At 40.2% G+C, this 17,986-nt stretch overlaps 1 protein-coding gene across 3 annotated transcripts in view; it reads right to left on the reverse strand.

The window, feature by feature from the left end:
• The window catches only part of MED18 (mediator complex subunit 18), a 75,062-nt gene that overhangs the window by 24,038 nt on the left and 33,038 nt on the right, over window positions 1–17,986 (reverse strand). For 2 of the 3 annotated variants that reach the window (XM_067144455.2, XM_067144454.2), the window contains exon 4: window positions 7,359–7,543. In XM_067144455.2, coding sequence (XP_067000556.1) covers window positions 7,359–7,543 — 185 coding nt within the window. The remainder of the gene's footprint in view (window positions 1–7,358; window positions 7,544–17,986) is intronic. The other variant, XM_067144456.2, reaches the window with a different exon arrangement.

Raw genomic sequence — 17,986 nt, forward strand, 5'->3', positions numbered from 1 at the left:
GAAGTCTATATATTTTCCTAATTTAGCGATCTTGATCTTTAGGCCCATGTAAGAGAAGGCTTTATGTTTAGCTTGGTTAGCTTGTGCATTTAAAGATAAAAATTTCATAATGTTCCATATTGAAATGTATCACAATGAAATTGAAATAATAAATCAGGTAGTTCAACCTATTCAATACAAATAAATACAAAATGTAGTGTTACATTTCTATTTAATTATAAGTGGATGCGGTACCGGTTTCGACCCCAATCCGAGTCATCATCAGCCGAATAAAACGCATAAAACAATGCATAGGTAAGAAAGAAATTAAAGATCAAGTCCCCACAAAAACAGTTGAAGAGGCAAACTAAAAACAACAGGGATAGGCACTGTAAAATTCAGAAGAAGTAGAAGGTAAGTCACTTAAAAAAGCAAGGCGCAATCTTCTGAACAGCAGCATAGCACACGCAAAGTTTGGCATTGTCTCAATGTTTATGAGAAGCGGAGAACAGTTAAATGAGCCAGCTTGCATACACTATTAGGCGCGAAGTCACAACACAAACCAACAAATGTGAAGATGCAAAATCGTACAGAAGCCAAAGGCGAGTAGCACAATTGAAGTAAATTGCCAGCTCCCGAAGATCAGCGTGAAATATTCAACGTCAGGCACTGTGCTTTCAAACGCCGACTGAACTTGATGAATAGCTTAATGATCCAGTATTTGCTTCGGTCTTGAAAATGTACATATATATATAATACAATTCAATATAATTGAAATGTGTCACTAGGATCTTATAGATTTTTTTAGAACAGTTGACGTAATAAACAATTGTGAAGAGAAAAATTGTTAAAAGCGCAATACCGGAAACAAATGAAAAAGATATATGCACAGTGCGCTGTTTCTTGAAGATAAAAATTCAGGTCGTAATTGAAGTAGTAAAAGTCATCGCAAGGCACTAGTTTAAATTTGAATGTGAAAATCTTCTTCCTTTATTAACTTATCCTATCTTTTCTTTTCACCGCTCCTCTAAAAAAAAAAACACACCCTACTTTCCGAATTGAACTGTATACTAATATACTATAGCCACCTGCATTTTGGGTTTTCACATTCAAATTTAAACTCATGCCTTGCGCCGACTTTAGACTACTTCAATTACGACCTGAATTTTTATCTTTAAGAAATAGCGCACTGTACATGTATGTTTTTCATTTGTTTCCGGTATTGCACTTTTTACCATTTTTCTCTTCACAATTGTTTTTTACGTCTACGGTTCTAAAAAATCTACAAGATCCTAGTTACATATTTCAATCATATTGAATTGTATTATATATATGTACATTTTTATGACCGAAGCAAATACTGGACCATTAAGCTATTCATCAAGTTCAGTCGGCATTTGAAAGCACAGTGCCTGACGTTGCTTTGCGGTGGTCTTCGGGAGCTGGCAATTTACTTCAATTGAGCTACTCTTCGTCAGCTTCTGCACGATTTTGCATCTTCACATTTGTTGGTTTGTGTTGCGACTTCACGCCTGATAGTGTATGCAAGCTGGCTCATTTAACTGTTCTCCACTTCTCGTAAACATTATGAGACAATGCCGAACTTTGCGTGTGCTATGCTGCTGTTCAGAAGATTGCGCCTTGCTTCTTTTAAGTGACTTACCTTCTACTTCTTCTGAATTTTACAGTGCCTACCCGTTTTATTTTGCCTCTTCAACTGTTTTTGTGGGGACTTGATCTTTAATTTCTTTCTTACCTATGCATTGTTTTTTGCGTTTTATCGGCTGATGATGACCCGGATTGGGGGCGAAACCGGTACCGCATCCACTTATAATTAAATAGGAATGTAACACTATATTTCGTATTTATTTGTATTGAATAGGTTGAACTACCTTATTTATTATTTCAATTTCATTGCGATACACTTCAATATGAAACATTATGAAATTTTTATCCTTAAATACAGCTATCGAGCTCGGTAAATTTTTTTTAGCGAATAGTGATGCCAGTGGGCATTAACTGAGGACAAAATAGTGTTGTGGAAGGACAAGTATTTACAGCAAATAAAGAAGTTTTGTGATGATTCTAGGCCTATTTACTATCTTGACAAGATGTGGGTGAATGCAGGTCAAAAGTGTGTAACTAAATAAAATAATATTATTTGCTTTTTGTTCCACCAACTACTTTTATAGTTTTCAAAGACCCCGAGGTGCCGTAATTTAGTCCAGCAGGATTTCTTTTACGTGCCAGTAAATCTACCACCACGAGGGTGAAGAACTGGAGCACCTTCAAATAACATCGGACTGAGCCAGGATTGAACCTGCCAAGTTGCGCTCAGAAGGCTAGCGCCCCAACCACCTGAGCCACTCAGCCCCACAAAAGCGTGGAAGGACCTATAAAAAGTCCAAGAGCAGGCATTACTCGAGGGATTATAGAGTTGAAAACAATCCCTCCAGAAAGGGAAAGAGACACGTTCTTTACAGTGAGAGTGAAAATGAGTTTCTTGACAAAGGACTGCTACTATTCAAATCAAAATCCATAATGGATTACCAGAAAGAGATGGATGATAATGTGTTCGAATAGTGGTTTAAAGATGTTTTCTCTAAACATGAAGAAAATGCCCCTCATCAATCCCTTTTCTGGCTCTGGCTGGTCAGCCTAGTCACTTTCGGTTCAGGGGGTCCCAGGTTCGATTCAGATTGGAGATTTTAACCTGAAACGGTTATTTACCCTATCTCAGTGACAAGTGTTTTACTGTCCCCAATATTCCTGTAATTCTCACACCACACACAACACTATCATCCACTACAGAAACACACAGTTCCATACACAGCATATGCCGCCCACCTTCATCGGAAGGTTTCAAAAATCGGACTTCGAATTACGTGCCAATTCGCAATTCAGAAGTACCAACCCTTGCCGCGTTACGAAATATTCTAAGGCCCGTTACTGCATGCAGTTAACCTTGATTCACAGTTTATACCTTTCAAATGCCATTAAAAAGGAACTATTTCCAAAATGTATCCAAAAAGGTGCATTTACAGTATTCAAATAATGCACTTACATATCTCACTGGCAAATATAACCTCACGCAACGAAAGAAAGAAAAAAAAAGCACGATTCAAAGAAGAGGGGAAATCTATTCTGGCTCCCATGTGTAAGTGCTTTATTCATTGGAGTACTATACTGTATGCATTTTAGATGCCTTGTATTTACACAGAAAGTACCCGATGCCTTTAAAAACAAACTTTCCTATAACCCTATCCTTGTACGATTTCCCGCCATGGCACTTCTCTCGTACTTCAGAAATGTGAACACTTGCCGCGTCACAAAGTATTCTAAGAGTCATTAATACATGCAATCACCTCATTTCACAGTTTAAACCTTTCCAATGCCATGGAAAAACTATTTCTGAAATGTATCCAACAAGGTGCATTTACAATGTTAAATAATGCACTTGCACTGACGAACATAACCTCACGCAACGAAAGGAAAAAAAAATCACGCAATTCAAAGACAAGGATAAATTATGCTGGTTCCCCTGTGCAAATGCATTATTTTTTTGATATCTGTACTGTTTGCATTTTTAGATGCTTTGTACTGGGATGGAAAGTGCCCGACGCCCTTAAAACATTGTAACTTATCGAATTTTTCTCTGACGAAGGGATAAAGTTTCTCGCTTCCATGTGCATTGCAATTGCAACAAAGATCCCCGACCCTTGTAAGATTCCCCGGCTGGCACTTTCTCCATTAAAACCATAAGACCGTTTGGGCTGGCATTAAAATAAAGCAATGCAGTTTCATCGACAATGACAGTATTGTTCGGTGCCTACGAATTTATTATATGAGCCACGCTTTTTTGTCAACTGTCGGCATCGCCAGTGTTCGCGCATTCTGTTTTCCCGCACACTGCCTGTTGCGTGATATTACGGCGTTCCTTAAAAGGTTGAATACAAAAGAATTCCGATTTCATTCAACTTGGCAATCATGAAGCGAACTGTACACACCAAAGTGAGTGTAAGTGCGGAAAGCTACCCCTCCACGTTCCGGAACACGCGTTCTATTATGACGCACATAAATTTCGAGTTGAAATTACTCTGTAACATACTGTTTTAAAATGTAAAGGCAGTTTCGAATTAAGTCTGAATTTCGGTAATGGGGCCGACATTATACTTCGAATTACGAATTATCCGTATTTCGAATTAAACAATTTAAATAACAGGCAAAACTGTATCTCATGTTTCCGGGAACGAGAGCTTCTTCGAATTACGTGGGATTTTGAATTAACCGATTTTGAATTATCGAGGTTCTACTGTATTAGACTAAGGAAAATACTGAATACAAAAATGGCTAGAAATGAAAGGTACTCGCTATGAAGTAAAGAGCGTAAAATTAGAGCTTTCGTCTTTAATTCCATGACACATTTGTGCTGCTTGTGATGAGTACCATATAGATAGGGCCAGTGTATAATCTGGAAGACAAGTTCTGAGATTTTGTTCCTATCATTGCTCTTTAAATCCTACAAAACTTGTGTGGAACCAGGTTAAAAGGTCATGTGGCATGGAATAGCATTAGGTTTACAATTGGTGAAGTGGGGACACAGCTGACTGAAGGGTTGTAAAATGTCAGGCCAGTTTGGTGGAAGTAGTGTGTCCAACATACTATTAAACTTTGAAGAAACCAACTTGTGGAAACTATGACCTTGGAAAGAAGGTGATGGAATGCTTTATCATCAAGCTGGGTGGCAACACAGTCAGTGACAGCCCTATTCAGGGGATTTAAGCCATCATAGAGAGTGACTAATCGGTGTGCCAGTAATGTTATGTTCAGTTTGATTTTCTTCCCTTATTTTATTTATTATTAACAATGTTTATTTAACAAAACACATTGAGATGCTTTGGGCATGTCAAGCAGATGAAAGAAGAAAGACTGCGAAGACAAGCACTTGAAAGACAGACGACAGGGAAGAGAGAATGAGGAAGATTATGATAGACTCTGAAGAACAGCATAGGACAATGGAACCAGGACTGGAGCAGTGCTGGATGAGGAATGGTGGAGAGACAGGATGAAGGAGGGGAACCATATTTGCCCCCATGCAGTATCAGCTAGAAAAGGAGACATGAAGATGTTTTGAGGTGGTAAGTTTTTTTTTTTTACTTGTTTGCATATGCCTTTATTTAGAAAAACAGCTTACCTCAGCGAGCCAGTATATGTTTTCACAAAGGTTAATACATCCACACGTTTCCAGCAGTGAAGCAAGACAGCTGCTCGTGTTTACTTCATCTCACAAGTATGCTGGAATAGATTTCTGGTTGAATCATGAATAAAGTGACAGACACGGAGTTGCAATTTCTTTTTCTGACAGTGTATTCTTGGTCAAGTCGGCCCCACGGTCTAGGGGATAGCGTACCTGCCTCTCTCCCAGGGGTCCCAGGTACAAATTCCAGACAGATCAGGGATTTTTTTACCTGGATCTGAGGGCTGGTTTGAGGTCCATTCAGTCAATGCGATTACAATTTAAGAGCTATCTGACGGAGAGAGAGTGGCCTCAGTCTAGAAGGCCAAGAATAATGGCTGAGAAGATTCATTGCGCTGAACACACGTCACTTCATAATCTGCATGCCTTTGGGCTAAATAGCAGTTGTTTGGCAGGCCAAGGCCCATCAGGGCTGTAGTACCATGGAGTTTGGTTTGGTTTGAATTTTTGGTAGGCTACGTCTCAAAGACAACCTTGGAATCAAGAAAGAATTGATTGCATGCCCTAATTCTAAACCTCTCTGCAGCATTCATACAGAGCAAAGGCATACAATGCTGTTAATGGCGATTCACCCATCAGAGACATTAAGCCTTGAGCAGACCTCTTGGCGTTATTCAACAGGTATAGGCACCGGGTTTCACCCCCTCCCTATCTCAATCACCACCACACTCAGATGTGCAGGCCGTGCATGGACATCGCAGAGACCTGTACCAAGAGAACCAAACATGTCCTTGGACACTGTCGGCACTACTGTACACTACGATGTGCATTCAAGTTCTAAGGCCTCCGATTTTTTTTCTCCAGACTGGAAAGAAATAGAAACATGTGCATTGTTTTAAAAGGAGCCCGCGTTCGTTGTCAAAACGTCACAGAGATGGCAGCACTATACGACAGATGGATTTTTAGCGCCAGCCGCGAGAATGAGAACTGTTTTAGATATTTAAAATGGCGACGTTTTCCTTACGTGAACAGCGTGCAATCATTCGTTTTTTGAATTTGCGTGGTGTGACACCAATTCAAATTCATCGACAGTTGAAGGAGACATGTGGTGATGGAGTTATGGATGTGTCAAAGGTGCGTTCATGGGTGCGACAGTTTAATGAAGGCAGAACATCGTGTGACAACAAGCCGAAACAACCTCGGGCTCGCACAAGCCGGTCTGACGACATGATCGAGAAAGTGGAGAGAATTGTTTTGGGGGGATCGCTGAATGACTGTTGAACAGATCGCCTCCAGTGTTGGCATTTCCGTGGGTTCTGTGCACACAATCCTGCATGACGACCTGAAAATGCGAAAAGTGTCATCCAGGTGGGTGCCACGAATGCTGACGGACGACCACAAGGCTGCCCGTGTGGCATGTTGCCAAGCAATGTTGACGCGCAACGACAGCATGAATGGGACTTTCTTTTCGTCGATTGTGACAATGGATAAGACGTGGATGCCATTTTTCAATCCAGGAACAAAGCGCCAGTCAGCTCAATGGAAGCACACAGATTCACCGCCACCAAAAAAATTTCGGGTAACCGCCAGTGCTGAAAAAATGATGGTGTTCATGTTCTGGGACAGCGAGGGCGTAATCCTTACCCATTGCGTTCCAAAGGGCACTACGGTAACAGGTGCATCGTACGAAAATGTTTTGAAGAACAAGTTCCTTCCTGCACTGCAACAAAAACGTCCGGGAAAGGCTGCGCGCGTGCTGTTTCACCAAGACAACGCACCCGCACATCGAGTTAACGTTACGCAAACGTTTCTTCGTGAAAACAACTTTGAAGTGATCCCTCATGCTCCCTACTCACCTGACCTGGCTCCTAGTGACTTTTGGCTTTTTCCAACAATGAAAGACACTCTCCGTGGCCGCACATTCACCAGCCGTGCTGCTATTGCCTCAGCGATTTTCCAGTGGTCAAAACATACTCCTAAAGAAGCCTTTGCCGCTGCCATGGAATCATGGCGTCGACGTTGTGAAAAATGTGTACGTCTGCAGGGTAATTACGTCGAGAAGTAACGCCAGTTTCATCGTTTTCGGATGAGTAGTTAGTTAGAAAAAAAATCAGAGGCCTTAGAACTTGAATGCACCTCGTATATATGCTAAATAAAAATGAAGTTTAAAAATAAATACCACCTGAATAAATGGTACCTTGAAAATCTTGGAAACCGTGATTTTCATCCGTCCTTTTCTAAACATATATCCTCGAACAATGTATTCAAAGTCCATCCGGCACCCAAGTTCAGTTAGAAATTCTACTACTGTAGCACTCGTTCCAATATCGATGCTACTCCGTACAATAGTTGGTCGAGACTTGTCTCCTGCAAAACAAATTTTTTTATCAAGCTAACAATTAACACAGTAAAATAAAAAACAAGACAGTAACATAGAATCTCACTCCATATACAATGAAATAAACACTTGCTCAGATGAAGCATCAATTCAAGATCTATCGTCTAAACAAACAAGCAAGCTGGCTTGTAGTTTTATGACATTTCCTCTTTATTTATTTATTTATCGCACATTGAACAGAGCAGGCTTTCACCCAAATACATGTTCACAATACCCATAGAACAAAATGAACCATTCCTCCTACTGCCTCCTACCATATATCATTACTAATTTACATCTAACCCCAGAAAAATAAAAAAAGAGAAAAACAAAAACTATTAGCTCCTACTCTCAGACCTTGGCAATACTGCAACACTGTATAAGGGAAATAAATGCCTTTCGGTGATATAGGACAATGAATAAATAAAACACATCGGCACTCTGTGGGGGTACATGACCTGCCCCCATCCTTTGTGTCAGCAACACTCGCCTATTCACTTCCTCTTTACATGCACACATCTTAGCAAGCAGCCACTGTCCTTGAACCATGTTCCATATGCTTGAACCTGTCTGCTTGCTCTTAATCATGACTTCCTCTATTACTCCATTTTGCTGCACACACATATCGCTCCTTCAGCCTCCTTGAGTTGTGCACTAACTACTTTTAACTTGAAATATCCTAAACCACTGACTCACTATTGAAGAGTAGCACTTAAATCACCCACGCCAAGCCTTCTTTTTACAACTTTTAAGATACTTGGCCATTTTCTTCTTCCATTTTGACCACGCATAATTTAACAGCACATAAGTATTTATTTAAATTACCAGTCCTGGTCCATTCATTCGCTACCCATTTTATAATTTTCCGTTCAAATCCCGTGCTTAAGTAGAGCTTGTTCCTTTGGATTCAATAACTTACTTCTCATTTTTTCTAAGGCTATATATTCATTCACCAAGTGAAGGTCATTGGACACTTTCTCACACTTATCTGCCCTTCTAGTCCATCCCTTATTTTTATACAGCACCATAAACCACCATAACAAACCTCTTCTCTGTGCTCTGCTCATGCTGATATGGCTTATTCTTGCAACTTTTATGACTATTGTAAAGGCTAAGGAAACCCTTCTCCCTGCACTCTATCAGGCGCTGCCTTTCGATGTCTTTAACTCTCCCTACTATCTCCCTGTGCCTGCTGTTCCCCTTTCCATACCAAACTATCTTCCAGATATACTCCATACCAATCCTATCAAAATACACTTTAATTTTTGTAAGTCAACACCCTGTTGGTGATCGTCGTCGTCGGCTGTAACTCGATCCGAGTAAATATAACTTCTTCCTGCATACATTGACCAGTTCAACTCAGTTTATGGATGTGTTTACGATGACTAAAAAGACCAATCCTGACATAAAACATACGCCCACACAAATCACATGGATGGAGGAGGGTGGTGGTGTAATTGACCGAGTTTTCTTGCTTGTCACTTGGCCTGTTGATGTCTGCGGCGTTCTCTTTCAAACAAGTTGACAGCGGTGGATGTAGTGTTCCGTCACAGTGAGCGGTCCACAGCACATTCTTCCCATGTCTGTATATCTACACCAGTTGTCTTCAGGATGTGTTTCAGCAGGTCCTTAAAACACTTAAGAAGGGCTCCATGAGGTCTACTGCTGGAACAAAGTTCACCATAAAGAAGTTGGCAGGAAAGCCTGTCATCACCCATGCGTTGAACATGGCCTAACCATCTCAGCTGATGGGCGATGATTGTTGCCACAATGCTATTTAGCTGTGCTTTGTCGAGAACTGCCGTGTTGGTCACATAGCCCTCCCACTTAATATTCAAGATGAATCTCATTTTCTGTTAGTGGAAGCGCTCAAGTTTTTTGATATCACGGCAATAGTGTGTCTAAGTTTCACAGCAATACAGCAGCGTGGAAATGACAACAGCTTTGTACACATGAGTTTGGTATGCAGTTTTCGGTCATTATTCATGAAGACTGTGCATTAACCATCTGAATGCTGCATGAGCATTCCCAATTCCTTTATCGTCTTGTTCACAGGTACACCGTTCAGACAAGATGCTTCCAAAATATGAAGAGTGATCAACCTGTTCCAGTGCTGTGTCTAAGATGGAAAGACTGAACTGAGGAAGAGTTAATCCTGGGGCAGGTTGTGCAAGTACCTTAGTTTATTTTCGCATTAATGACAAAACCAAAGCGATCACATGCAGTTTTAAAGCAGTTGACTGACTGTTGTAGTTCTGCAGGTGTTAGAGCAGGAGATGCGGTGTCATCGGAATATTGCAGTTCTGTCACCCGGATAACCAGAGTACCGTCAAACGGGGCAATTTCAAACACAGAGGTGATTTCAGACAGTATGGTAGATTTGCCGTATTTTGTGGCATAGCAACGAACCGCCGGTGCTTTGCACTTCCGCGCGCGTTTTAGTTTGACCTTGAGGTTATGTTTCCCGCGTTCTGTGCTTTTTATTACGAATCGACTTCATAGTTTGGTAATTTTCCCGTGTGCACTGGCATTGTTGAAAGTTCATGCATTAACATTAAGTGGATACTTTCGATTGTCGCAGCTGGACGGAATGCATTATAATTATGGTTCTTAGTGAGATCAACTGACTGAAGTGTTTATAAATGATTGCTGTGGAATTTTGGTGTGATTTAGTGAAAAATGGTGTTTTACGCACATTTTACTGAAAACTGAACGCAGTTTGGGTGATTTCGGACAATGGCTAGAAATTATCAGAGGCAGAAAGAAGCTGCTTCGAGGTGTAATTGAAAACCTACAACCTGTTTTCCAGTCTTTGACCGGGTCAGGGATGTAATGAACGAATCAGATATAGGCTGTTATTACGATGGGGTCGCCACTCCCAAAGTGATTTATATTAATGAGTGATAGATGCTATGAGATGAGTATGGAGAGTGTTGCTGGAATGAAAGATGACAGGGAAAACCGGAGTACCCGGAGAAAAACCTGTCCCGCCTCCGCTTTGTCCAGCACAAATCTCGCATGGAGTGACCAGGATTTGAACCACGGTATCCAGCGGTGAGAGGCCGACGCGTTACCGTCTGAGCCACGGAGGCTATATTCGAGGTGTAATTACGAACCAAAATTATTAGAAAAAGCCGCACGTGATATTAAAAATGGCAAGTTGTCTTGTAGGAAAACATTTGATTTCTATAGTGTGCCTTGGTCCACCCTACAAAATAAAGTGTGGAATGTACACCCAAAAAAATGGTAAGACTACCAATGCTAAATGAGGAAGAAGGAAATGCTCAAGGAAGCTCGTCACCCTCTCCGGCCATGTTCCAACCCAACACAACCTGCTACTTCCCGCCGCCGCCGCAAATAAAATGTTCTTCCTGGGAAGTCGATTTTTGGCCGTGACTTCCGCCGAGATGAAAGCAGGAAGCAGTGCAGAAACAAGTGATGATGCTGGCAGCAGCAGTGAAAATGAATGCGATGAAGCACACTATGAATGTAATGACGTTCTGGTGTTGCAAGAAGAGGCTTTCCTTGTTGCAGATTATAAATACAAGTTGAGGAACAAAGAGCATACAGGCAGTATTTCGGCTTGGCCTGGCCTGAAATAGTCGTTCAAGGGATGTGGATGTCAAATACTTGTGCCCATATAAAAACAGCAGAAAAGTGTTTGTGTTACTTAACATCCCTGCTGAGGATACAATAGCTAAAGAACAAAGTTTGAAAATACTTCCAGTCCAAGTTGAGAAGAGAGGAGTTCATTGTATCGACCTTTTTCTTTTTGCTCTGAGATTTGTATCGTTCGTAAGAAAAATTGAGATTTCTCAGTAGGATCTCTGCGCAGTTTATAACCATTAATATTTCAATTTAGACCGAAAAACTCTACATTTACCTTGTCAGAAAATAAAGATCGATCAGTAACACATTCCATTTATCATTACAATGACATTAACCAGCTAATCATATTTTGGACACCCTCAGAACACTTTAAATATCACAAAATTAAAGTTAAAAGGACGAAGAATTGAAATAAAGGGCTATTTATGTCCGAAATCACCTAATACACTTTGAAACTTCGGACAGTGGTTTAAAATGCATGTGCGTCCGAAATCACCCCGAAGTACGGGGTGAATTCGGACACTACTTTTTGTTTTCTCAGGAAAACCTGCGTTGACGAATATTTTTCGTTTGTAGGGTATTATATTAATTGGATATATTCCTCATTATTAGGATGATAAACAATGCAATTTAAGATTACCTTCGTGAGTTAAGACTAAAATAAACTCAAAACCGTCCGAAATCACCCCGTTTGATGGTACGTCTCTGAGCCAAGTCTTACCAGATTGAAAAGGCCTCCATCACAACGAAATTTAATCTCCATGCCTAAGTTGTTTGCAGATGATTCATGCAGCATGGCAACCAAGCACAGTTTAAAGAGTGTAGGAGCAAGCACACATCCTTGTTTCAATCCATGAGTGATTGGGAACAAATCTGATACTCAGTTACCATGAAGAACCTCTCCAGACATGCCATCATGAAGAGCTTGAACCAATTCCACGTAACGTTCAGGACATCCAAAATGTCTCAATACTTTCCACATAGCAAATCTTGGTACTGAATCAAAGGCTTTTTCCAGACGATAAAAAACTAAATACAGAGGCTGCTGCTGTTCTCTGCATTTTTCCTGGAGTTGTCTAGCACAGAAGATCATATCTCTTGTGCCTCTGGAGGTTTGGAAAACACTTGAGACTCAGACAAAATCCTCTGTGAGATAACTCCGAGCCGGTTTAATAGAATTCTTGCGAGAATTTTACCTGCAATTGACAAAAGCGATATACCACGGTAGTTCCCAAATACACTACTACGATCCCCTTTCTTGAAGATAGTGATGATGGTAGCATTCTTCAAGTCGTCAGGTTCTTCTCAAGTTTCCCAAATCAAGAGGATGAGTGTGAAGAGTCTAGTCTTCAAGGGTATACCTCCATTTTGTATCAGTTCCAGAGGGATGATATTAGGACCAGGAGCCTTCATTGGTTTTAGTTGATTGAGTGCTTTGGTGAAGTCCTTGTATGTAGGTGGAAACTGCTATCCATGGTTGTTGGGGCTGCTGAGGGTCATTACGAAGAAAGTCCTCAAGGAACATTGGGGACACAATTTAGAAGTGAAGAGAAATGTTCCTTCCAACGCTCTAAAATTTCTCCATTATCAGTTAAAATGATGGGGTTGTCAGCAGTCTTCAATGACCCCGATGAAGATCGAATTGGACTATATATCTCCCATATGCCAGTATAGAAGTTTTGCAGGTCACAGGCATCAGATAGTCTTTGCAGTTCTTCAGCTTTTTGTTGCCATCAGTTATTCTTAATTTCCCTAATTTGTGCCTGACATGTTCCTTTAAGTTTCAAGAAATGTGATTTCTTCACATTGGAAGAATGATCTTGAAGATAGGATAAGTGGGCTTCCCATCTGGCACTGATCAGACATTTAATTTCTTCATTATTTCCATCAAAGCAGCCCTGTCTTCTTTTTTTCTCACAAAACCAATTGTTTTCTCAGCTGACACTTTTGAAGCGTGGCCCATTCCTGATTTGTACTATCACTGCTGACTGGATGACTAGCCAGTTTGTTTGAGATTGCATTTCTGTAATCTGTAGCAATGGATTCAACTTGAAGTTTAGAAGTATCAAATTTCTTTCTGGACAGGTGGTGGATGGATCTTTTTGGTTTGCGACAGACTGAGATTCTCAAACAGCATAAAAGGAGCTTATGATCTGTCCAGCAGTCATATACGTTTCTTGAGGTCCTTGTAACAAGGACATCTTTTTTATCACATTGCCTGGTGATAATATAATCAAGGATGTGCCAGTGCTTTGAGCGAGAATGCATCCAAGTGGTCTTGTAGCGATTAGGCAAGCAGAACTGAGTATTAGTAATGAAGAGTTCATGTCAGCACATAAAACAAGGAGCAGCAGACCATTGGCATTACAGTTGCAAGTCCATGTTTTCCCATCACACTGCCCCATAATTGGTGATCTTTATCAACTCTGGCGTTTAAATCGCCAATCTCTTGGTGTTACTTTGTGATGGTAGTGCTCAGCAGGGGGTTGGTGATATACTGCTTGCAAAACTACACCCCCTTCTCTTTTTAGTCTCATCCAGTAGTTCAGTACTCTTAACACAATCTGCTTCAATAAACTCCGCACACATTAGTAATGCACAGGCATTTGCCATACGCTGTGGTAATTCCATTATTATTTTTGCTAAATCTGCATATAATCTGCTACAAACCTGTTTTTTTTTTCGTCTTCTAAACCCCACAGTTTCACCCCATACAGTACTCTTCCTAGCACCAACGTCTGTAACACCAAAGCTGCTTCTGTGGATCAGTGGTAGAGTGTCGGCCTCCGGATCCCAAGATAGCGGGTTCAAACCCGGCAGAGGTGGTTGGATTTTTGAAGGGCGGAAAAAAGTCCATTCGACACTACATGTCGTACGATGTCGGCATGTAAAAGATCTCTGGTGACACATTTGCTGTTTAACCGACAAAATTCATTAAATCTCAGCCATGGACACCGAAGAGAGTTTCGGTTTACTTGGTCTGCCATCTAGTGGGCCTAGAGTAAAACGGAATGTCGAAATTGACGAGCAGACAGCCAGATGGCCTCAAATTGAAATGTCTGCACACGGTAGCTGAGGCCATACGACTATTATTATTATTATTATTAACACCAATCTTTGCAAACTAATTTATACCAGGGAATTTTGATTCTAGGATGTTGACCACCGAAAGAGCTGCAGCCCCCTTCCACTTCGCCCTCTTTAATTTGGTCCTCCCAGCCTCCTCTCCTGTTTACAATTACTCCCAAATATTCCAGATTGCTTACTTCTTCAATCTTCTCTCCCAGTACCACCCATATCATTTCATTCTTCCTTTTCTTAGTCTTACTACCATCACCTTCGATTTACTTCCATTAATTTTCAGGGACCACTTCCTTACAAATTCCTCGAACATGTTGAGACTTTTCTGTAAGCCCCCCCTTCCCGTTAGGGCTAGAAGCATCACATCATCGACAAATATTAAGCCTGGCATCTCCAACCCATTTACTACCCAGTTATTTCCTCTATGATCCTGGAGGATGTCGTTAATAAACAGAAGAAACAATATGGGCGATAACTTACATCCCTGCTTAAGCCCCACCTTACATTCTATTTGGTTGCTCAACAGATTTTCCTCCAATCTAACATAATATACCTTTCCATATAACGCTTGAATCACTAATTTTTCTATTAATGCACCTCTACCAACCGTGTCAAATGCTTTCTCAAAATCTACTGTAGCCTTTCCTATCCAGGTACTTTTCTATGATCATATAGATGGTCATTATACAATCTATTGTTCTTTGTCCTCTTCTGAACCCCCCTTGAAAAATTAACAATATCAACTGTCTCTCGGCCCAGACACTTAACCTGCTAGCCAATACTCTTGTATACACCTTATTCAGTGAGTCCAACAGTGTTATTCCTCTATAGTTCTTTGGTAAATTTCTGCTTTCTTTTTATAAATAGGGCATGTTACTCCAACTTTCAACTCTTTTGGGTACTTCCCCCCTTCAAAAATCCTGTAATTTTTTTTTACATAAACCATCTTATCTGATCGTGTTTGCCTATTTCCTTCCAAAAAACGTTAATACCATTATATCCTCCCACTGATTTGTTCTTAAGATTACTCAACACCCTTATCACTTCATCCCTTGAAATCTCTTTATCAAGTTCCTGAATTTGAACCTCTAAAATTCTCCCTCCTGCCATTTCCCTTTTTACCTGCCTCCATTTGTCTTCACCGCCTAACAGCTCCCGGAAATAGTTAAACCATTGGTCGTCCAATATATTCGATTTGCCAATCCTCTTCCCTCCCTTACTAATTTTGTTTCTTCTGTCCCATACCCTCTCCAATTGTTTCATCTTGCACTCCAAATTTATTAGCTCGGCTGGCTCTTTCATCCAGATTCTCTTTCACTCTGCAATTTTTAATTTGTATTTTTTTCTTAGGTTACAAAATGCCATTCTTTCTTCATACCCTCCCTTCTTATTAAAATTCTTTTAGCGCCACCATCATTAATTTTCTTTTTTCTTTACATTCACTGTTGTACCAGTCCTCTTCGTTCTTCTTTCACCTCCTAGGAACTCTGTTCGCCTGTGCTACCCTTTTAATTGGGTATTCGATTAGCTCTAATGCTCCATCAGTATTACCTCCTCTTAAGGCCTCTTCCCGTCCACAACTAATTAAATCCAGCTCCTTTACTAAAAGGGCATTTAGCTCCTGTTTTGTCCTTTTCATCCACCTGTATTTAGTATAGCTATTGCCCTTCTCCATGCTTTACCCCCCCCCTCTTCTATTTCTCTCTTACCTCTTTCTATCATCACTAGGGCTCGGATGTTTAGGAAAAGTCATATTTTTTTCTTTGTCTCTATTTTCTTGCCTGATTGGATTTTGGTGCAAATCAGGCGATTATCATCACAATTCAATGATTTTTATTGGTCATATAAATGCATATTTTGGCTTATTTTTTTGTCCTAGTCATATTTTGAGCTATTTTCATAGAAACGTCATATTTCGGCGGTTTGACGACAGCTTTAGCTCTACAAAATCATCTTCAACTTACCGAATGCGAACTAATGTTCACAAAACTGCTTCTCGGAATCACATCTGCAGTTAATACAAGTGGAATACTCTGCCACTTCTATCAAGATTGCGCAGAAATTGTTTTCCAACAGTTGCCAGAAAGTCTGGCATATATTAAGTCGAACTTTGAAAGTATATCTAATGCAATTACTCGTTTAGAAGCTACTAGCTTAGAAATTCATACAAATATTGAAATTGTTAGAAGTGTTGAACTTTCAGTACAACAATTACATGGAATATCTGACGACAGTATAAAACGGAAACTTCAATACGTGCTTAATCAAAATAACAGTTTTTGCTGTGCGTGCAAGGTAAATTATGTTCTTAGAGGAGAAGGTACCAGTACAGTTTAAGATGACTGCATACTCGACAGCAGTGATCTAACATTATTTAAATATGCACCAATAACGCCTTATGACGTACAAAGGAGCCTCTTCTTGCAAGAATGTGTTAAGTGATAATCGGAGGTCTTTCCGCCTGATGCTTTGAAGATGAATCTTCAGTTTCACCCGCGGAGAAGAACGAAAAAGATATGCGAGTTTGCACTATTTTCCCTGCTGCCCTACCAAAATGTATTGAAAGACATCTACTTAATTTGTTTCGTGGTGTTCAGTTTAAACTTTAACGCATTTAAGTAATATTAATAGAATCTGGGCTTAAACGTTCCGAAATATTTTTAAAACATAGATAGATTTCTAGTTTTTTTATACTTCAAACCACCACACGTTTTGACTTTTAAATTGTTGTGTGATCTGATAATCTTAACGATACTTTGTAAGTACAGTAGAACCTCGATAATTCGAAATCGGTTAATTCAAAATCCCGCCTAATTCGAAGAAGGTCTCGTTCCCGGAAACATGAGATACAGTTTTGCATGTTATTTGAATTGTTTAATTCGAAATACAGATAATTCGTAATTCGAAGTACAATGTCGGCCCCATTACCGAAATTTAGACTTTTAATTCGAAACTGCCTTTACATTTTTAAACAGTAGTATGTTACAGAGTAATTTCAACTCGAAATTTATCCGCGTCATAATAGAACGCGTGTTCCGGAACGTGGAGTGGTACGGTACCGTAGCTTACCGCATTTACACTCACTTCGGTGGATCTACAGTGCGCTTCATGATTACTAAGTTGAATAAAATCGGAATTATTTTGTATTCAAACTTTTAAGGAACGCCGTAATATCACGCAACGGGCAGTGTGCGGGAAAACAGAATCCGCGAACACTGGCGATGCCGACAGTTGACGAAAAAAAAAAAAAAGTGGCTCATATAATAAATTCGTAGGCACCGAACAATATTGTCATTGCCGATGAAACTGCATTACCTTATTTTAATGCGAGCCCAAACGATCATATGGTTTTAAAGGAGAAAGTGCCAGTCGGGGAATCGTACAAGTGTGAGGGATGGGGGTCATTGTAGTGCGTTGCAATGCACATGGAAGCGAGAAACTTTATCCCCTCGTCATAGGAAAGATCAATAAGCCACAATGTTATGGGCGTCAGGCACTTTCCATGCCAGTACAAGGCATCTAAAAATACAAACAGTACAGAAATCCAAAAATATAATGCATTTGCACAGGGGAACCAGCATAATTTATCCTCGTCTTTGAATTGTGTGATATTTTTCTTTCGTTGCGTGAGGTTATGTTTGTAAGTTATTTACCCAAGTGCATTATTTGAACAGTGTAAATGCACCTTGTTGGATACATGCTGGAAATAGTTTTTCCCCATGGCATTTGAAAGGTTTAAACCG

Source organism: Anabrus simplex, chromosome 3 (assembly GCF_040414725.1).
Source record: "Anabrus simplex isolate iqAnaSimp1 chromosome 3, ASM4041472v1, whole genome shotgun sequence".
NCBI lineage: Eukaryota > Metazoa > Arthropoda > Insecta > Orthoptera > Tettigoniidae > Anabrus > Anabrus simplex.